Source organism: Phyllostomus discolor, chromosome 6, assembly GCF_004126475.2.
Source record: "Phyllostomus discolor isolate MPI-MPIP mPhyDis1 chromosome 6, mPhyDis1.pri.v3, whole genome shotgun sequence".
Lineage (NCBI taxonomy): Eukaryota > Metazoa > Chordata > Mammalia > Chiroptera > Phyllostomidae > Phyllostomus > Phyllostomus discolor.
In genome coordinates this window covers 94828582-94851580 of record NC_040908.2, presented here as the reverse complement: position 1 = coordinate 94851580, position 22999 = coordinate 94828582, and the positions used below count along the sequence as shown (strand labels likewise).

General features: G+C 33.7%; 1 protein-coding gene across 3 annotated transcripts in view; it reads left to right on the top strand.

The window, feature by feature from the left end:
- Positions 1 to 22999, top strand: part of DYNC2H1 (dynein cytoplasmic 2 heavy chain 1) — a 319367-nt gene that overhangs the window by 46089 nt on the left and 250279 nt on the right. For all 3 annotated transcript variants that reach the window (XM_036028642.1, XM_028516717.2, XM_028516716.2), the window contains exons 23-37: positions 37 to 192; positions 285 to 399; positions 892 to 1062; positions 2066 to 2448; positions 3967 to 4099; positions 4205 to 4322; positions 5874 to 5986; positions 7563 to 7682; positions 11087 to 11237; positions 12894 to 13099; positions 14399 to 14581; positions 15175 to 15357; positions 15482 to 15705; positions 16276 to 16391; positions 22173 to 22372. In XM_036028642.1, the coding sequence (XP_035884535.1) occupies positions 37 to 192; positions 285 to 399; positions 892 to 1062; positions 2066 to 2448; positions 3967 to 4099; positions 4205 to 4322; positions 5874 to 5986; positions 7563 to 7682; positions 11087 to 11237; positions 12894 to 13099; positions 14399 to 14581; positions 15175 to 15357; positions 15482 to 15705; positions 16276 to 16391; positions 22173 to 22372 (2572 nt within the window). The remainder of the gene's footprint in view (positions 1 to 36; positions 193 to 284; positions 400 to 891; positions 1063 to 2065; positions 2449 to 3966; positions 4100 to 4204; positions 4323 to 5873; positions 5987 to 7562; positions 7683 to 11086; positions 11238 to 12893; positions 13100 to 14398; positions 14582 to 15174; positions 15358 to 15481; positions 15706 to 16275; positions 16392 to 22172; positions 22373 to 22999) is intronic.

Sequence of the window (22999 nt, the reverse complement as noted above, 5' to 3'; positions counted from 1 at the left end):
CTTTAATTTAATGAGATTTCATTATTTTTTTAATAGTGATGATTGCCAACATTTTGGACTGGAAGAACCCAACTTCTCTTTGGCAAATAGCATCTCTAAAGACATTGAGGGCTGTGCACAGATTTGGGCACTTTATGAAGAGTTTCAGCAAGGATTTCAGGAAATGGCCAATGAAGATTGGATTACTTTTCGGTTTGATTCATAAACAATATTTAGATTTTTATAATTTTTGATGTTTTTTGAGATATAAGTTAAATTTAATATGTGTTTCTGGTATTTTATAGGACTAAGACATATCTGTTTGAGGAATTCTTGATGAGTTGGCATGACAGATTGAGGAAAGTTGAAGAACATTCAGTAATGACAGTGAAATTACAATCAGAAGTTGACAGATATAAAGTAAGATAGTTTTACTTATTCTATTTAAAAATGATCCTGGAACTCTTATGTATCCTTTGATTATGTAGTGGCTGAACTGTAACTTTAGTTCCTATACTTTTAAATAATTCCATTACATGAAAAAATAGGAACTATAGAGTAAACCATAGAAATAGATATTCCAGCTACCAATCTGAAAGAAGGTATGAAGGAAATTTCTGATTAAAGTTATAAATCAGAGTATTTATACTTCTAAGAAATTTAGGATATGGGTCATTTAGTGTGTTTAGAATATAGGTCATATCCTAAAATAAAAATAGAAATATTGGCTACAAAGTGTGATTAGTGTTTTTCCATAATCAAAAGTTTTATAATTTCTAAGAGTGTGATTCAAGATTGTTAAATAAGATAATTAAAATTTTTCTACCTAATAATGAAAACAGTGAATGGAAATTTGCATTTTGCTCGTATATGTGTACTGTGCATGCACATACGTCTTTTTTTTTTTAACAGATTATAATTCCTATCTTGAAATATGTGAGAGGGGAGCATCTTTCTCCAGATCACTGGCTTGACCTTTTTCGTTTACTTGGACTTCCAAGGGGAACTAGTCTAGAGAAATTATTGTTTGGTGATCTTCTCAGATTAGCTGATACAATTGTTGCCAAAGCTTCAGACCTTAAAGTAAGAATCATTTTTATAGTTATCTGATATATCCGACCTTTGTTCACATGTGATTTTGCTTTGTATTTGGTTATATAATAAAACAGCAAGTTAAAATTTTTCTTCTTAAGTAGTGACAGTGTTCCATTATTCCATCATTCTTTCATTAGTAATACTTCTGAATATATCTAGCACTATATATAGGACTACAGAAACAATAATATAAACCCCTTCTTTGAGAGAGAAAAAATGTGAAATAAAAAATGTCTTACTTTAAGAATGTAGTCAGCTTTGATCAAAAAGCAAAAGAATACAAATCATCTTACATATAATACATTTAAAATCATGGGGTATATTATAAATAGAAGCTAAAGGATACCAAAAAACAGAGAGCTAAACCAAGAACTAGATTTAGAAAAGGTTTCAGGTAAAAAAGGTTTCAGATAAAGTAAAACTTGTCACAATTCTGTCATAAATGGCAGATTTTCTATGTTGTGCTCTGTCCAACCGATACAATAATAAAAGGACTCCTGTTCTATTTCCTATCTAAAATGTATGCTTGTTGATAACCCTGAAGCATATGTAGGTAATCGTGAGGTTATAAAGCACGACTACTATAGAAGATAAATCTGGATGATTGCTAATCACTTTAGATATACCAGAACTTAAAATTAAGTTACAATAAAATGCCTAAGGTATACAAAACTTCAAATGAACCAGATTGTTTTGTGTTTTGCTATGGATGCTTGAATTTTCTGTTTTTCTTTTTTAGAAGTAAAAAGCATAAGGCAGAACTTTGTATGTGCTTTGACTGTGTGAACCTGGATACTTGGTATCTGATATCCATGGATACATTAGCTAGTAATTCTCTTTTATTTCATGTAAATTATATCCACTTACATTTTTTGTCATATGATATAAAGCCAGATCAAATACATATCTTCTGATAAAATAGATTTCTTACAATTTAGTTATATGATAATTAATGTTGAAATAATAAATATGGATATTTTCTGTTAAATAGGATTTAAATAGTCGGGCACAAGGTGAAGTTACAATCAGAGAAGCTTTACGTGAACTTGATCTTTGGGGAGTTGGAGCAGTATTTACACTGACTGATTATGAAGACAGCCAAAGTCGAACCATCAAGCTGATTAAAGACTGGAAAGACATAGTAAATCAAGTTGGAGATAATAGATGCCTTCTTCAATCCTTAAAGGATTCTCCTTATTATAAAGGATTTGAAGATAAAGTGTCAATTTGGGAAAGAAAACTTGCACAGTTAGATGAGTACCTACAGAACTTAAACCATATTCAGAGAAAGTGGGTGTATTTGGAACCCATTTTTGGCCGTGGAGCACTGCCTAAAGAACAGACGCGCTTCAACAGAGTCGATGAAGACTTTAGGTTGGTGCAACTACATGAGCCACAGACACAAATGGCACTTTTATTCATATGCTGAGGTGTTTAATGGAAGCTGGTTACTTTTGCATTGTTAGAATCATCTGTGTACTCCAATTCTTTCTTTACGGGATACATAGCTGTTTCTGAGGAGCTGTTTTCTCCGATTCAGCCATGTACTTTTTGAACCATTTTGAATTGTTAACCACCACTTTTGTTTTACCATCGTCTGTATCTACCTAATATTTCTGAAAGTTAACCAGTCTATGCCTTTGCTATTGTAAATTTGATAGACATTTTTCATTCCTTATTTTGAATTATCTCTGATTAGTATTTAATAGAGTTAAGCAATTCTTTTTTCTTTAAAGCCTCTTCCCTTGGCTTCTGTGATACTGTCCTCATGTGGCTTTTTGCCTGTCTTCCTGCTTCTATTCCTAGTTTCTAGTGCTGAGACCTCTCAAAACATTTAAATGTAGATATTCTCCAGGTTTCAGCCTTAGATTCTTTTCTCACTCTGTATTTTCTTCTTAGGTGATCTTAGGCACTTTAAGTATCAGTTCTCTTCTATTTGCTGATGTCTCCTCAACCTCTATGTCAAGGCCATATTTCTTTTCTGAGTTCAGATTATACTAAGGATTTTTAATCATCAAGTCAGAACTAAAATCATAAGTTTATGCCTTTCCCACAAATCTTTTATCTTTAAGATTTCTGTCTCAATAAATGCTCAAAAGGCAGATGGCTTTGACATCTGCCATTTTCAAATCCATTAAATTAGCAAATTTCATTGATTCTAACCCATTAATATATTTTAATATACCCTTTATATTTCTATTTGTTTGATTTTCTTCTAAAATACTTTTGTTGTCACTAACTTTGATTATTGCCTACACTTCTGACTTATTCGTGTTTTCTCTAGTAAGTTTTTCATGTAACAGCCAGAGTAATTTTTTCTAAATAAAGCTTCATCACTTCTTTCCTCTATTGCTTTAAGAAAAACTTTAAAATGCTTTTTTTTTTCCTTCAGGATGAAGAATGATCCTTGTCTACTTCTCTACCTTTTCTTATACAGCTCTCCTTTTTTGCTTTAGTGGCTCTGGACTTGAGTTTCTCAGGCATACCAAGCTTTTTTCCCTTGTAATCACTAACTTTTTCTTCCTCAAAGAAGCCATAGATTAGGGGTACCCTATTAGCCACTTTAATAATACTTTGTAATTTTCCTTTTTAGCAGTTATCATAATTTCACTTAAATGTTTTGAGAAATTATTTAATGTTTTTCTCCATCACTAGAATACTAGCTCCATTATGTGGGGCTTACTATTTGTTTAGTGAATAAATGAAATTATAGAATTTGCAATATGGGAAGTTAAAATGGTAATGGGGTGTTATTAATTTTTAGTATTATTTATTAGAAGCATAATTATGAGTTGTTATAGTGTTACCTCTAGTTTGTTTTAAGCAGGTTAAAAAATGAATATATTGATATCAAACTAAAATAGATGTGAAAATGCTGCTCATCTTTTGTAGATCAATAATGACTGACATCAAGCAGGACAACAGAGTCACAACGTTAACTGCTCATGCGGGAATCAGAAATTCTTTACTGACAATACTTGATCAGCTTCAGAGATGTCAGAAATCATTAAATGAATTTTTGGAGGCATGTTTTTCCTTTTTTTCTATCTTTATAGAATAAATTATAAACTTCTTACTATAATAATTATTTGAAAAGGTAAGGCTTTTCTTTTTATTTTTTTTTAATTAGGAAAAACGCTCAGCATTTCCAAGATTTTATTTTATTGGTGATGATGATTTGTTAGAAATACTGGGCCAGTCTACTAACCCTTCAGTGATTCAGTCTCACCTTAAGAAGTTGTTTGCTGGTAAGATTCAATGTTTATTCAACAGGTATTTATTGTGTTTCAGATATCTGCCAGACATAATGTTAGATTCATAGGTAGACTATTAAGTAAAATATAGGTTGTACACTCAAAGAACTTAGTTTAGTGTGGGAGATAAGCTAGTAATTTGACAAGTATAGTATGATAGTTCCTATAGTTTATATAAGTATGTGGTGTTATACCTGCATCTATGAAGGCATTTAGGTTAGTTTGGGGACATCACAAAGATGGTGGTTTATAACATGAAATCTGAAGGATGTATATATCTTATCTAGAACAAAGATGGAGATTCACAGTGAATAGTCTCTGCAGAGGCTTGGAGGTGAAGGAGAACATGTCCCTCCATTATTAAGTTTAAGGTCTCCTGAATGACATCCAGGTGGAAATATCCAGTAGGCAATTTTGTCAGCAGAGAGATCTGGGATGAAGATGTATAATTGGGAGTGATTTGTATATAGTTAGTAATTACTGTATGGAAGGAAGGGAATAGGTAAGATTACCTGGTGATAATAATTATTTTATGAAAATAGGTAAGATTATCTGAAAAAAGTGTAGAGTGATAGTGTGTATTCTTTAACTTAGTTGAATCACTTTTGGGTAATTGCAAATAGAATTGGTTTACTACAAAAATAATGGTGAATTATTTTTTTCTTAAAATATTTAGTTTGTTGAAAAAGAGTCATATTTTTCAAGTTAACTTTAAGAAGAAGAAAATTCTCATTATCTTCATTTATAATTAGGGGTCAGCAAACTGTATACCCACAGGCAAAATCTGGCTCACTGCCAGGTTTCTTTTCCTTAAATAAAGTTTTGTTGGAACACAGTCACCTATGGCCTGTAACAACCTAAAATATTTACTCTCTGGTGCTCTACAGAAGTTTTCATAAGCACTGCAGATCTGCAGCTTTCAGGTGTTTTTATCTGTAACCGTGGGCTGTGGGAGGTAGTGGAAAGAGCTCTTGAAATCAGAAGGCTTGCATCCAAGCTCAACTACTCTATTAGTCAGTTATTAATGAATTATTACCTCTCTGACATTTTGACAATAGTAACTTATTTGGTTTTTCTGAAGATCAAAATTAGGTAATATGTTCAGGTTTTCTTTGTTATTGTCAAATATAAAGCAATGTGCAAATTTTGGGGAAGGAAAGTCCTATTTGCCCTCCTCCCTTCCTCTCATCTTTCTGTCTCAGTATCAGTGGAGTCATGTATATATTCTTGTGCACTCATTTGTTTCTGGCTTGTTTTTGCTCATTATAATGTTTTTGAGATACCTACAACTATGTATTATTTTAATTTCTGAATAGCATTTAATTGTTTGACTATGTCACAGTTTATTCATTTAACTGTTGATGGGAGTGAGTTATTTCCCATTTTTGGTTATGAAAAGCTGTTCTACTGCTTCATATAATATAATTAACAGAATTCTATTGCATTGTAATACATATTATGAGGTATACCATGTGGTAATTATATATAATGTTTAATAATTATCTTTAATCATTTTGTATTTAAATTGTTGCTTTTATATTATAGGTATTAACAGTGTGTGTTTTGATGAGGATTCAAAACATATAACAGCAATGAAATCTTTAGAAGGAGAAGTTGTACCTTTTAAAAATAAAGTCCTTCTATCAGATAATGTAGAGGTAAATAATTCTTTCTCAAGTGTGAAAATAAAAGAATTAACTATATGAATTTTGTATCAAAAATTAGTTAGTTAGTTTGTAGGGTAAAGTTGGTATTGAGGCCTTTTAGGAAATTCATGTCTTTAAAAAATGATTTTTTGTGTGTGGTTCAGAATGATTTGATATTAAAGAGAACATGGATTTTCAGTCTTTGGAAGAAAGGCGGTGTGTTGTAACTATGAAAAAAGCCTTTGCTTTAGAGTCAAAAAGACTTTGATATTAATGTTAGCTCCAAAACGTATTGGTTTTGTGCCTTAGGATCTGTTTTCTTACCTGTAAAGTGGGAATCTTACATTTGTTTCACAGGCTTTCTATTGAGTAACAATAAATAAAAAAGGAAAAATTAAATGAGATAATTGTCTTTACATTATGTAGTGTTTGGAACATAAGTACTCATTAAGTCTTAGTCTCTTTTTAAAATATGAGATGTTTGAGATTTTTTAGGTGAACTAGTAAGCTTGACGCTAGTGCATTTACTGCATAGCTGTGATTAATTGGTTATGTAGGACTGGAAGAGAACCATCAAAGGCCTATTACAGGTATTCGGCTAAAACCAAATAGCAATAGGTTGCATCACATTTCATTATAATTTTCAGGCTCCAAAATTATCCTCCAACTGAAGTCGAGGGCCATGTCTTACTGTGGATGTATTTATACAGCTTAGCCAGAGGTCTCTTTCTGATTAGGCCCAATTTATCAGGCGATTGAAAGCACAGTTTTGTTAAGAAACTTCCACTTTTGGTGGAGAGTTTTGTTGTTTTTTGGTGTTGTTTTCCTTTTTTTAGTTTTTTCGGATCAGATGAACAGAGAGAGGAAGAGCCTAAGTTTTAGTAGTTGGGCTGGAGCAGTTTTTCCAGCGAAGAAAAATAAAAGTCTGGATGCTCTTGTGATGATTAGCAGAGTAGGTGCCTCTGTTTTGCACAGATTCTCACTCACTATTTGGCTTCAGTGGCTTTGAGCTGAGTAAAGTGTAATACCGGAATGTGCTCTAAAGATAAAAAGAAAAGCTAGAACTTAGTGTTAAAGTAAGTGATGATGAAAAGCTATTTAAGATTTTAGTTCTTGCCCTTAGATTTTATTGCAAATGATAGTCTTTTAAAGTAGTGATTCATAAATATTTACTGTAATTTTTATCAATCATTATTTTAACTTTAACTTATTTTATCTATGATCACATGAGTGAAAACATGTGTTTTTTGACCTTGAAACAAACTTAGTTTTATTTAAGAGGCAGCTTAGCTCTCAAACAAGATAGTTCGTCTTGACTAAGCAATCTCTTCCTGTGGCTGCAAGTTTTTGAATATGAGAGCATCAGGATAGTATGAGTCAGGGGAGTCAGCTAGTCACTTTGACTCTGGTCCAGTTCTCCAGTTTAATTAGTCATAATGATGGGATGACTGGGTTACTTTTTAAATGTTCATATTATATTTGTAAGAGTTAATAAGAAGTTATATAATCCACCCTCCTGAAATAAAAGAATAGGGTTAGTCAATGGATTGTATACATGTTTTATGACATTTTCTAACTTTATATTCAGACTTGGTTAAATGATTTGGCCTTGGAAATGAAACAAACTTTGAAACAATTGTTGGCAGAATGTGTTACTACTGGACAAAGTTTTCAAGGTGCAATTGATCCATCCTTGTTCCCTTCACAGGTAAGGAGCTTATGTCTGAAATGTACCTAGGCATGGTATCCTGTCATGACCCCTGACCTGGGGGTCATGGGGCTCACACAGCTGGCATCTCTGTGTTCCCTGTATCTAACAGTTATCATTGACAAATTGCTTAACTTCTGAGTCTCAGTTCCCTCAACTGTAAAATGTGAGGGATGAAGAACTGCATCGTATTGAAGTTTTCTTCTGTCCCCATTAGTTTGGTGTAATTCAGATGCTTTCAAACAGAACGCATGCTGAGATCTAAACAACTCAAGCCGTGGGGAAGAGAATGGGAGGGAGAAGTAGTCATGCAGCAGCTGCTTCTGTCCAGATAGTAGTAGTTCATCACTGATGGAAAGGCACTGGATATATAATCCTGTCCCCCACCCCTCCCATGGAATTATCTAAGAGGGAGCTATAGACAGGAATTTAGTAGGGTGTCAGTGTAGGTGTGAAGTATGGTCATACCACGGAACTAACATGTTGGCAGCACAGCTGAGAGCTAGGTTATGTGGTGGGTATTGCTGCATCTCTATGTTAATAGGAACTGATTCCTGAAACAATGGATACTAGATATGAATCTTACAAAATTTGTTCCAGGCCTTAACATAAATGTAATACTCAGAGTTGTATTAAGTATTCTGCCTTGTTCAGGACTTGTTTTATTGATGGCTGAGACTAGCACTATAGGTTTAGGACATCAGGAACTTTAATTCTCAGGGATTGTGAAAAGTAGGCATTGAGATGTTCTATGATTCAGATTAAAACATTTAGTAGCTATTGAAACAGGTTTTTTTTTAATGTTGTTTTAAAGCGTGGGAAGTTAAATCAGAAGCTTGGAACTTTTAGAGTCTTAGGCATTTTATCATTCATGCCATTTGTATCTTTTAGCACTTTGAGTCAAAGTCAAATATGTTTTAAAAAATCTTAAGTTCTTAGAGAAAAATAAAAGTAATCAGCAATGAATAATGTCATTGCAAAGTCAGAGTTAAGCTGCTTTATTACCTCTGGAAATGTTTCCTATATCTTTGTGAACTTTCAGGTAGGATTTAAATTGATGTAGAATAAAAGATACAATATTAAAAACAGTCTTCAAGAGTCAGAATTGCATAATAACTGGACTGGGGAAATGGCAGCTGTAATAGGAGATATACTGGGAATGCAGGCTTAAAAGGGCTGCTGGATTTGAACCTGAAACTTACTACTGGGCTCTTAAAAATAGTGTGGACCCTTGTACAATTGTGAATTAGGAGTGCTGATTTGCCATGCAATGTGAATAACTTTTGACTACCCCCAAAATGATCTGCAGTTGTCCCTCTGTTATCTGTGTATGATTGGTTCTAGAACAAGTCCTCATTCTGCCTCCTCACCCCCCGTCCCCACTCTACCTGCAAATACCAAAATTCAAGTATGCTCAAGTTCTTTATATAAAGTGGCAGAGAAACAGTATTTCTGGTCCATGGTTAGTTGAATCCCCTGAAGCAAAACCCAGGGACATGGAGTACCAATAGTATACAGGGTTGGGCAAGGAGATTTATGGTTGTGAGTATGCGAAACAGTTTATTCTTGTATTATTATTTATTAATGTTTGTATTATTATCCATACAAACAACTGTAGGCCCACTTTTGCCCTGTATTTATTGAAAACATTCACATACTAGTGAACCAGCTCAGTCCAAACCCTTGTTTCAAGGGTCTACTATAGTTAATTTATCAAAATGAAGAATTCTAGTTTATTAGCAGTTAATGCTAAGAAAACTTTATGTCAAAGCTTTCTCATAAGGGGATTGAAAAATATAACTCATCATATAAATGTCTGGTATAGGTTTTTACGTACTGCTAATTCAGTTCTTCAAGGGTATGTTTGTAAGGATGGGAGGATGTACTCTATGGTTTGTGAAAGAGGCAGCATGGTAAAGTAGAAAGAATTTGACAGACCTGGGTTCAAATCCTGCCTTTTCCAGTTATTTTTCTGAGCAATTCTTTTTGACACTTAGTTAAGAGAATGTAATAATACTGATATACCAACTCATTTTGATGGTTAAATCATAAAGTGTTTGCAGAGCACCATTAACAACCATTACATTATAGATAACTAATAATGTTAGTGCCTGTGCAGATATCTTAATGGTAATGTGACTTCACAATTAGCCAAGACTGTATCTTGACTATCATTTCTGTTAGCCTCTCACAGAAATTTTATAGCGTACTATTAGAAATTGAGATGATTGATTTGCATTTAAAATATCAAAATTCAGGAGTTGCTTAAAAGGAATTATGTATCAGTATTAGTATAGTGTTGGCAAGAGAACATTTTCATGTGAAAATAATTAAAAAGCAGTCTTTTCACAAAAAGCAGATTTGGATGTGCTTAAATGCTCCACCATATATCTGATTAAAGAAGTTGGTGAGTTTTGTACTACAAAAAAATGGTAGATAACTTTGCCCTTGAAAGAGTTACTAATTGGCTTTCTCTTCTATAAAAGAAATCTAATATGATATTTATACAGTGTTTTAAGCTAGAACGAGACAGCAGGTTAGCTGGCTATATTAAATTATTAGCTTCATGTATAGATAACTGAGTGAGTTATTCTGATAAATATAAGCATTTGATGATATTCATCTGGATGCTGAAATGTGTGTGTGTGTATACTGTTCAATAATAATTGTTGAATAGATATAGTGTTTTTAAATGATGATGGATTATTTTTAGTTTAAAGGAGGATATTGATTTACCTTGTTCATCTAATAACTGTGAAACTATTTTTAATATGTTTTCAAAAACTGGCATTTAATATATAATTTGCTTTATTAGTATCCTTGCTGTATAAATATTATTAAAGAAAGCCTCTGAAGCAGTGTGAACATTTCATTTTGTATATAAATGTAAAGCTGTCAATATTGACCTTTAGCTAGTTCCTTTTATGGGTATGAAGTGGAAAGATATAGCAAATCTTAAGATAAAATTGGAATTTGAGATGGTAGACTTTAGTAATATACTGAGAGATTATTTGGAATGCCAGCAGATTGCTTTTTTACTAAACAGAATGTGTCATACTCTGATGTCTCTGCATCCTACTGTTTGAAAAGAAGCCATTTGTGAGGAGAGTTGGGCAGAAAGTACAAATTGCCTTATGTTACAGTAAGCTTGGTGGATTCTAGGGCCCACCAAAAAGGCCTATAGGAGAGTAATATGAGTTCTGAGAAGTTAGGTTGGGCTGCATCACACAATGCTTCTTCTATGACTGTATTTGTCTATTCATATTTGAGGTGCCAAGAACACATTCAGGTACAGAGATGCAACATACAATTGAAAATTTGGGAAAAAGATGTCATTTCATATGTTTATGAAATATTTCTAAGTAAACTCAGCTTTAAAAATATTTTTGCTCTTAATTCAATAGATATTATGCTTGGCAGAGCAGATTAAATTTACTGAAGATGTAGAAAATGCCATACAAGATCACAGTCTTCATCAGATTGAAACACAACTGGTGAAAAAGTTAGAGCACTATACTGACATTGATACAAGTGCTGAGGATTTGGGTGACACTGGTAAGAAAAAAATGTTCTGTTTTCTGCCTACTTTTCAGTTATTTGAACATTTTTTTTGATTCTATGTTAATTCATTTATTTATTTTTTGCTAGCTAACAATTTTTAGTGTTACTTTAGGAGTTACAATATACATACTTAACTTTTATATTGTGCTTAAATGAAATGTAGAAACCTTACCATCATACAGGTTTCCTTATCTTCCCGTTTTTATCTTGTAGTTGTGTTATATATTATATCTCTATACATTGAAAACTCCATTCTATATTTCCATGAGGTTATATTATATTTTTTTGCTTTTAACCATCAAACATGTTTAAAGGACTCAAGACAAAAATAGTCTATTATATTTACCTAGATGCTTACTATTTCTGTTGCCCTTCCTTCATCCTGATGCTCCAAGTTTCCTTCTGGTGTCATTTTTGCTTTTCTTTGAAGAACTCCCTTTAGCATTTATTTTAGAGTAGGATTGTTTGCTGTGTATGAATTTTCATTGATTTCCTTCATTTGAGAATGTCTTCATTCCTTTCACTATTCTTATGTGACTTGAGGTTATTTTTTTTCCTTTGCATATTGAATGATTTTGGATCGAATCCTGGATATTTTGAACATTGTGTGATGAGAGTCTGGGTCTTGTTTGAAACCTCTGGATAATGTTGATATTTTTCATTTAGCAATTGATCATGTTGGGTTCAGGCCACAAATTACCAGCAAGCCTTCTGTGGCTTGTGGTTCCAACTGTGGGTTCTTTTTCAGAGTCTACAATGTTATTGAGATCTGTGTCACACATGTGTCATCTAGTGGCCAGTTCTCAAAGTCTTTGGTTTGATGTGGAGGATGAGATCTGCACAGCTTGGGGGTGAGCCTGAGTTCATAAGCAAGTTTATAGGATCTTTTTTCCAATCTCCTTTCTGCTCCCATTCTGGTCCTCTGGCCAGAAAGCTGAAGTTTCATATACTGTATACTCTCCTGCACACTTTCTGTGACTGTAACCATGCCCTTGGCAAATTGATGGGACAACACAGAGAGAAAAAGAGCAGTGGGGGTTTGACCTACTCTCTTCAGATTGTAGCTCCTGTGATTTTAGAGTGTTCCCTTCCCTCAGAGTTTAAGGTACTTGTGGGTCTCAACTGCTAGCGCTGTAGCTTCCTGGAGACTCCTTCTCCTGGAGCTCTCCCTGTCTGCCAGCAATCTGGGTTTTCGGCTACATTGAATCCAAGACTAGGGAGGCCAGACAAAAAGAAAAAATAAGTAAAATGATAACTTCTCTGCTTTTTTGGTGGCACTTCTGTCATCTTCCCCAATTTTCTAATACTTTTTACTTTTCAGAGTCCTAAAAGTAGTTCAGTGCATGTTGTCTATGTTTTTCACACCTGCCTTCAGAAGGAAAGAAGGCCAGTGTGTGCTCACTTCCTTGCATAAGGAACCAGAACCTCTCTCCTGTTGAATGTTGATGCTTTTGTTTTCACATTACAGAACTGGTATTTATTACTGATGGATTTGATATGGATTGGCTTGAGTGATTTACATTACTATACCATTCATTATATGTAATGAAATTGCCATTTAAATTACTTAAGAAATCACCTGTATACAGATACAATAAAGTGTGTAAGGCACAATCTAACAGGTTTTCTATATTATTTATTTGTATATAGAATCTGGGATTCTGGAGCTTAAACTTAAAGCACTAATCCTTGACATTATTCATAATATTGATGTGGTGAAACAGTTGAACCAAGTCCAAGTTTATACTACTGAAGACTGGGCTTGGAAAAAACAAGTCAGATTCTATATGAAAAGTGATCACACCTGTTATGTTCAAATGGTGGATACTGAACTTCAGTATACTTATGAGTATCAGGTATGACTTGTTGCATAAATGTTTTATTTTCCTGTTAGAAATTATGTACTTTAAAATAAATTTGTTATTAGATGAAAGACTTATTTTTAGTTTAGTTGTAACTTTCAAGAATTTTTTTGCTACTGTCTTCTTTCTGTTTCATCATAATTAAAAAAAGATGTTTTATCAGAAAGGACAATAAGGTAATGTTGTACTGAATTCTCTAAATGTGCCTTTACTTAGAGTAGCATTTATATAGAATTTGGAATATATCTTTAATTTAAATAAAATTGAATATAGGCAACCTCAATGGAAGCAATTTGGTTTGTACCTCCTTATACAAGGCAAACATTAGTATAATTGTAAATATGCTGCAATATGTTTGCTGAGTGTTTTCATGTTTTGTAAGGTAAAACGATCTTTGAACAAATAAAATAACTCATGTAACCTATTCTCAAAAAAAAATCTGTATCCTTTCTGCCATTCTTTATGAATGAATCATAAGAATATTTTGGTAATTATGTTAATAAGCATATGTCAGGAGAGTTGCCAGATGGCTTTTTCAAAAAGGAAAAGTATTTTGACACCCAATCTGTCACCCAAATTAAGGAAAAACTCTGTAAACTGCAGCTAGAATTGGGATTGATTTTCCCTAAAATTTAGTAGAAAATTTGAAAATTATGTAAGTTAAAATGATTAACTTCATAAGAAACTTTTCAAATTAATTAAACTTTGAGGTCTCCAATGTAATTCTGATTTGTGAATATCATACAATTTAAGAAAATAATTTACATGAATTTTAAAATATAAAACAAATTGTCTTTTTGTGTTTGATTATTATATACTATATTTTTGGATTTGTTTGCCTTAGAAGTATATCTTTGTGCTATTGTCAAAATCTCAAGTGATTATTTGGAAAACCTAATAATGTATTAATTGGGAAAGAATAAATGCATGCTTGAAAAATAACTAGGTTTAGCCCTGCATCATGCTGATATGCCATAGTTGCAGGTTTGATTCTAGGTAGAGCACATACAGTAATCAGCTGATGAATACATGAATAAGTGGAACAACAAATTGATGTTTTCCTCTCTTTCACTCTCCCTTCCTCCCTCCCTCCCCACTTCTTTACTTTCTGAAATCGAAATTAAAAAAAATAACTAAGTTTAATCTCAGTTTGTGCTTTAGAAAGTTTCTTTCATTAAAAATACTTTAGATATTTTTTATTTTGAAAACTTTATTTTTGGTTGCCTTTTTATCTTCTTAACTAGAATCTCAAATAGAACACGCATATTCAAACTTTATATTTCCTTTGTGTAGGGTAATGCTCCCAAGTTGGTTTATACTCCACTGACAGACAAGTGCTATCTGACTCTCACTCAAGCTATGAAGATGGGACTTGGAGGAAATCCGTATGGACCAGCGGGAACTGGAAAAACTGAATCAGTCAAGGCTTTAGGGGGACTTCTTGGAAGACAAGTTTTAGTTTTTAATTGTGATGAGGTAGAACAACTAACTATCCAACTATGTGATAGTGTGCTAGTTACATGTTTGGATTAGCTTTTATGTATTTATATATGAAATGCTCTATTTTAAAATCACTCTGCTTTTAAATTACTCAAAGATAGAATTTGTTTTGTTTGCAAAGTGAAATGAAGAAAGGTTGCCATATAGTCCCAAAGCTATTCTGAAGAGAATTATTGCAAAGAAATAATTTTAAATGCAGAATGAAGATTTATTTATATTAGTGTTTAGAAAAATATTTTTAGTAAGGAGAATAGTACATAGAAAAGGAAAAGTTTTAAATTTATTTTTAAAACATTTTGAGTAGGATTTATATTTTGACTTAAAGAATAACTAACGCAAACTTGTGTTTGTTTATTTCTGTGTACTTTTCAAAATACTTTCACATGAATTATTTTATTTCTTAAAACCACCCTGAGTTTGAAAAGAGTAGCTGCTTAATCTCTGCTTTAAAAAGAGCAAAAGAGGTATAGGTGGGTGAGATGATTACATTATCACTAAGCGAGGTAAAGTATTAAATTATTATAGATTTCAATTATTTAGTGAATATAATTTCTATTGTTATTTTTAAGGGCATTGATGTGAAGTCAATGGGACGGATATTTGTTGGTTTGGTCAAGTGTGGGGCCTGGGGTTGTTTTGATGAATTCAACAGATTGGAAGAATCTGTACTGTCAGCAGTTTCTATGCAAATCCAGACAATTCAAGATGCTTTGAAGAATCATAGAACTGTATGTGAACTGCTTGGCAAGGAGGTATGGAAATACTTTTTTGCTAAGGTATAAGGTTTATGTGTAGATATATGGCACAATAAAATTTCTATTGGTAATGGTTTATAGTTTTAAATATTTGATATCTGTATTTTAATTAACATTTCAGGTAGAAATAAATTCTAATTCTGGAATTTTTATCACTATGAACCCTGCTGGAAAAGGTTATGGAGGAAGACAAAAACTGCCTGATAATCTTAAACAGCTTTTCAGGCCAGTAGCCATGTCTCGTCCAGATAATGAGCTTATTGCAGAAGTTATTCTATATTCAGAAGGCTTTAAAGATGCTAAAGTATTGGGCAGAAAATTGGTAGCTATCTTTAATCTATCTAGGTGAGTTTTCTTGTTTTAAATATTTTTATATTTTGTGGTTTCAATGATTGATTATGGTTTTTAGCGACTGTTTTTCACATTTGTCTAATTTACCTATTCAGTGATTTTCATATTGGTGTTGCCTTTACATAAGGTGTTTACAGGAACTATTTTAGTTTGAATAATAAAAGAATCTGGGCCAGAACCACCTGTTTTCATAAATACTATAAATCCAGTCTCACTTTTTTCTGCAAAAAATTTTTTTGATGTGCTCCATCTAAATACTTACTGATCTAATTTACAAGCTGAGCACTAAAAACTAACTGCTCTTTGGAAAGAATCCTTTATAGTGTTTCTTACGTCTTATTTTTGGTAGTAGAGGTTGACTTCTAGTTTATTTGAGCAAATGCTATGGACAATTAGTCTGTATCATTTAAAAGATCAAACTAGAATTTCAGTACTGGAATATCAGTACTCATTTCTATTTGTCAGGAGTTATATGCTGTATTTCTTTGGATATAATGATAAAAGAATATTTGATAACTATTTAAAACTTTATGTTTTGATCTGATTTTCATGTTTTTATTTAAGGGAGCTTTTGACACCTCAGCAGCATTATGACTGGGGTTTGAGAGCTTTGAAGACAGTTCTGAGAGGAAGTGGAAATCTTCTTAGACAACTGAAGAAAACTGGCATTAAACCTAAAGGTATGGTTCCTTATTCTAAATATTATTTTATTTGTTAAAGTCAACTTTAATTTAGAATAGTTGTAGATTTATAGAAAAATTATAAATATACTATATAGCATTTTTGAATATCCTGTTCCCAGTTTTTTCTGTTGTTAACATCTTACATGAGCATGGTACATTTATCACAACTAATGAAGCAATATTGATATGTTATTTTTTAACTGAAGTTCTTAACTTTATTAAGATCTTCCCTAGTTTTTTGCCTACTGTTTTATCCTGACTTTAAAATGTGCATTAAATACTAAAAAGTTGTGATATGTGGAGGAATAGTCTAGTCTGCTTGTTCTCAGTCTTTAGTGCACTGGAATCGCCTGGAGGGTTGCTAAAACCAAATTTGTTGGACTCCAGCCTCCAAACTTCAGTAGGTTTGGAGTAGAATGTACGAATTTTTTTGGTTTTAAAACAACAATAGAAACCTTAGAAACACCTAGATTTCCTCTTGCAAAGAGACAGTATACTGAACAAAATAACCCTTTAAAAAAACTTAAGAATATAAAAAATACATTTTTAAAAATATTTTTATTGGTTTTAAGACTAAGAGGAAGGGAGGGGAAGAGACAGCGAGAGAGAGAAAGAGAAGGATTTGTTGTTCCACTTATTTTATGCATTCACTGGTTGATTCTTGTATGTGCTCTGACTGGGTATTGGACTTACAACCTTGTCTTATGGGAACAACACTCTAACTGACTGAACTACCCAGCCAGGGAAAAATAATTTTTTAAAAAAGATTTTATTTATTTTTAGAGAGAGGGGAAGGGAAGGAGAAAGAGAGGGAATGAAACATTAATGTGTACTTGCCTCTCACACCCCCCTTACTGGGGACCTGGCCTGCAACCCAGGCATGTGCCCTGACTGGGAATTGAACCAGCAACCCTTTGGTTCACAGGCCCGTTGCTCAATCCACTGAGCTACACCAGCCAGGGTGAAAAATACTTTTTTAACAAATAATCATTTTAGATGTACAGTAAAGTTGCAAAGATAACATTTCCATTGTTTTATCTTATTTACCAGGATACATTTGTTAAAATGAAGGAATTGACACTGTTACATTACTATTAACTTAACTATTAGACTTCATACAATGTTTTTAAAATTTTTTAAATATATTTTATCGATTATGCTGTTACAGTTGTCCCATTTTTTCCTTCCCTTTATTCCCCTCCACCCTGTATCTCCCCTTCCACCATCATTCCCCCACCTTAGTTCATGTTCATGGGTTATACATACAAGTTTTTTGGCTTCTCTATTTCCCATTACTATTCTGTTTTTTTTAAGATTTTATTTACTTATTTTTAGAGAGGGAAGAGAGGGAGAAAGAGAGAGAGAGAAACATCAATGTGCAGTTGCTGGGTGCCATGACCTCAACCCAGGCATGTGCCCTGACTGGGAATCGAACCTGCGACACTTTGGTTCACAGCCCATGCTCAATCCACTGAGCTACGACAGCCAGGGCTCCCGTTACTATTCTTAATCTCCCCCTGTCTATTCTGTACCTACCATTTATGCTACTTATTCCCTGTGCTGTTTCCCGCATTCTCCTTCCTCCCCCTCCCCACTGAAAGCCCTCCATGTGATCTCTATTTCGGTTAATCTGTTCCTGTTCTTGTTGTTTGCTTAGTTTGTTTTTATTTTTTGTTGTTTTAGGTTCGGCTGTTGATAGTTGTGAGTTTGTTGGTCATTTTACTGTTTGTATTTTTGATGATCTTCTTTTTCTTAGATAAGTCCCTTTAACATTTCATATAATAAGGGCTTGGTGATGATGAACTTCTTTAACTGGACCTTATCTGGGAACCACTGTATCTGCCCTCCCTTCTAAATGATAGCTTTGCTGGATAGAGTAATCTTAGATGTAGGTCCTTGCCTTTCATGATTTGGAATACTTCTTTCCAGCCCTTCTTGCCTGTAAGATTTCTTTTGAGAAATCAGCTGATAGTATTATGGGAACTCCTTTGTAGGTAACTGTTTTCCTTTTCTCTTGCTGCTTTTAAGATTCTCTCCTTATCTTTCATCTTGGGTGATGTAATTATGATGTGCCTTTCATTTTGAGTAATGTAATTATGGTGTGTCTTTTCTTGGGTCCAACTTTTTTGGGACTTTCTGAGCTTCCTGGACTTCCTGGAAGTCTATTTCCTTTGCCAGATTAGGGAAGTTCTCCTTCATTATGTTTTCAAATAAGTTTTCCATTTCCTGTTCCTACTCTTCTCCTTTGGGCCCCTGTGTGAGTCAGATGTTGGAACATTTAAAGTGGTCCTGGAGGTTCCTAAGCTGGCTCATTTTTTTTTTTAATTCTTGTTTCTTTATTCTGTTCTGATTGAATGCTTATTTCTTCTTTCTGGTGCAAGCCGTTGGTCTCAGTCCTGGTTCCTTCTCATCACTGTTGGTTCTCTGTACATTTTCCATTATTTCACTTTGCATAGCCTTCACTCCTCATCTATTTTGTGACCATTCTCGACCATTTCTGTGAGCATGCTGATTAAGCAGTATTTTGAACTCTGCATCTGATAGGTTGGCTATCCCTTCATCATTTAGTTGTATTTTTTTCTGGAGCTTTGATCTGTTCTTTCATCTGGGCCATATTTTTTTTTGTCTCAGCTCCCCTTTTATGTAGTAAGGGGTGGAGCCTTAGGTATTCACCAGAGCAGAGCAACCCACTTCATTGTATCATGGCGCTCTATGTCGGGGAGGGGTCCGAGGGGGAGCAATGCTCCTTGCTCAGCTCTTGGCTGGCTTTCAGTCACTTCCTTCAATACCCACAAGAAAATTGGGCCCTTCTGGTGCTGATTTGTGGGTCAGTTTTGTGTATGTTCTAGGACCCTGTGGGTCTCTCCAGTAAACTCCAGTCAGGCTGGGAGTTGCTCTTGTCCCCCTCAACCACCACAGGTTTTTTCTGTCAGGAATTTTGAAGCTTTGTTTTCCTGTGCTAGAACCCTGGGTTGTATGGTCTGTCTTGCTCCCTAGTTATTCCTCCCATTTTATCTGTGTACAAATGTGGAACCGTTTGCTCTGCCAGCTGTTGCCTTGCCTAGCTGCCATCTTGCTGTGAGTCCTCTCTGCCCTGGCTGCCCATATCCACCCCCTCTACTGGTCTGAGTGAATGTTTCTTCTTTAACTCCTTAGCTGTTGGACTTCCATACAGTTTGATTTCCTGGCAGTTCTGGTTATTTTTTGTTTTTAAATTTGTTGTTGTCCTTTTTTTGGTTGAGTAAGGAGGCAAAATGTATCTACCTATGCCTCCATCTTGGCTAGAAGTCTCTGATGTTTTATTAGTATGATCCTTTCTGTTCCAGGATTGAATCTAGGGTGCCCCATTTTATTTAGTGGTTATATCTCCTTAGTTTCCTCTCCTTAGGGACAGTTTCTCAGTCTGTTTTTGTTTTTAAGACACTTATAATACAAGTGTGGAAGATTATAACACAATCTTGAAGAACACTAGTCAGATATCATGTAGACTTTTCTTCAATCTGTTTAGTTTCTCTCATGATTAGACTGAGTTATGAATATCTGGAAAGAATACCGCAGAAGTGGAGTGCCCTTCTCATCACGTTGTATCAGTGGGTACATAATAACCACATGCTATCACTGGTGATGTTCACCTTCATCACTTATCTTAGCGTTTGTCAGGGTTTTCCACTGTAAAGTTATTATTTCCACCTTTTCTTATTCTATGTGTTGGAAAGTAATTACTAAGTCTAGTTTATCTTCAAAGTGAGGTGGCAAGGATTTGCTCCATCTCTTGGTGGGGGGATATTATATGAAACTGTTCGGCACTGAACATTTGTCTCTTCTCCCCTACACATGTATTTATTAAATCATTTATTTAGCCCTGGCTGGTGTGGCTCAGTGGATTGAGTGTAGGCCGGCAAACCAAAAGGTTACCGGTTTCATTCCCAGTCAGGGCTCATACCTGGGTATGGGCCAGGTCCCCAGAAGTGGGCTTGTGAGAAGCAGCCACACATTGATAATTCTCTCCCTGTCATTCTCCCTCCCTTGCCCTCTCTAAAAATAAATAAATACAATCTTTAAAAAATCATTTATTTAGATCAGTATGGATGCAGGTATATTTTATTTTCTTTTACCACTTCTTTTTTCCATTTATATTATAAATGATTCCCCCCACCCATGGATCTATGCCTTCATGAAAGGCTGAGTATTCGGGTTTTTCATGTTACTATTAAAAACTAAGCTAAAACACTGTGAAAATAGGACAGCACAGAAAAAAAGGAGGGCTACCTGAAATTACCACAACACAGGTAGAGCTAGAGGATATTGTGCTGAATTAATGAGTCAGACAGAGAAAGACAGGTGCCATATGATTTCATTTATAGGTAGAACCTAAAAAAAATAAGCAGACAGATTAGAAACAGACTCAGAGACAGGGGGATTTTGATGATTTCCAGATGGGAGAAGGTTTAGGACAATGGGTGAAAAGTTGGAGGGATTAAGAAGTACAAATTAGTAGTTGCAGAATAGCCATGGGCATGTAAAATACAGTATAGGGAATATAGTTAATAATATTGTAACAACTGTGTATGGTGTCATATGGGTACTAGATTTATCAGAGATCACTTCATCAGTTATATAAATGTCTAATTACTTGGTTATACCTGAAACTACTATAATATCTTATGTCAAGTGTAATCGAAAAATAAAAATACTAGGAAATTAAAAAATAAAAAGTTAAAACACTGAAAATAAGACAACATGGAAAAAAGGATTACATAAAATTACTTATTTGGACTTATAAGTGATCAAAGTATACATCTTTAAAAAGAAGCTACTTAGGTCTATTATTAGATAGACATATGCCAGGGCAGTATAGTTATTTGGTTAAATAACTAAATTACTATTTTTCAGTTGTCTGTCTCTGATGATTTTTAAGAAATATTGAAACTATACCCATAGTAAATAAAGATGGCTAATTTGTGAGTTCAGTGCTTAAAACTCACAAATTAGCCATCTTTATTTACTATGGGTATAGTAAATAAACTCTAGTGTAGCCAAGTCTCATTATATGTACTTGAACAAAGAAATATTAAAACAGAGCAAAATACCAGGCTAAAAATAGTTTTTTGCCTTTATGTATATGACTTATCAATCAGCAGCTAATATCCTTAAAAAGTAAAAATATGGCAATAATATGAGATTTACATTTGGTATAAAAATAGGTTTATGAGCCTGTTTTGTGCAATGCTGATAACAGAGTTTTGCTCCATTTGTTAGTTTCTAGTCATTATCTAGAAGCAGTACTGGTATATTTGGGGAGAAACTTGAATTTGGAATTTATTTTGGTTTAAATTCTAGCTATATAAAATAATACTGTTGTGCTCTTTCAGGTAAGTCATTAAAACCCTTAGAGATGTAATGTTCTCATATGTAAAATTAGACTAATAATTGTAATAATTTCTTACTTTACACAGTTGTTACAAAGTTCACATCAAAATTATTAAGTACTATGCAAATATACATGATAATAATTTTTATTATTAAAGTCTGAGCATACCTGCAATTCAGATTTTATGAAAGAGAGTTCATGACTCTGCTTAGGGATACTTATTTTTTAGCAGTCAAAAGATAATAAAGTAAACTTGTTAATTCATGTGATAGCATAGGTCTTTAAATGTTACTAAATTGTAGTGCATTATTTAATTACTAACAATGCACATATCAAGGCACTTAAATGTTATCTTTATTGTCATTAAATTCATAACTAATAATTTTTAAATGAAACTTTTTCTTTAGTTAATGAAAGTCATATTGTGGTACAAGCATTGAGGCTTAATACAATGTCAAAGTTTACATTTGCTGATTGCACTCGATTTGATGCACTGGTCAAAGACGTGTTTCCTGGAATTGACTTTAAAGAAGTAGAATATGATGAACTGAGTGCTGCATTAAAGCAAGTCTTTGAGGAGGCCAATTATGAAATCATACCCAACCAGGTAACTCTCAAGAATGTTTTATAATATATTGATCCTTTCTCCTAGTAAATTTCGTATTACCTATCTTTATTCTTTATCTTTCAACTTACCTTTTGTCTTTCAACCTAAATTTCACTTGCTCAGGGAAGCCTTCCCTGATTTTAAATTTAGATTAGGTAACCTTGTTATGTGCTTTCACTACTCTTGTTTTATATAGTTATTTAATATTTCATTGTATATTTCATTAATATTGAGTCTCCCTCATGAGCTAGTAGTCTCCATGAAAGGCAGGATCCATGTCTACTTTTGCTCACCATTTTATTCACAGTGCCTTTTACAGAGCCTGGCATGGAATAGACCCATTTTAAGCCCTGGCTGGCATAGTCAGTGGATTGAGCGTGGGCTGGGAACCAAAGTGTCCCAGGTTCGATTCCCAGCCAGGGTACATGCATGGGTTGCAGGCCATAACCCCCAGCAACCGCACATTGATGCTTCTCTCTCTCTCTCTCTCTCTCTCTCTATCTTCCTCCCTTCCCTCTCTAAAAAAATAAATAAATAAATAAAATCTTAAAAAAAAAGAATAGACCCATTTTATATAAATTTTATACATAATTGTCAAAGTGAAACTACTAGTAAAACTTTGAAAAT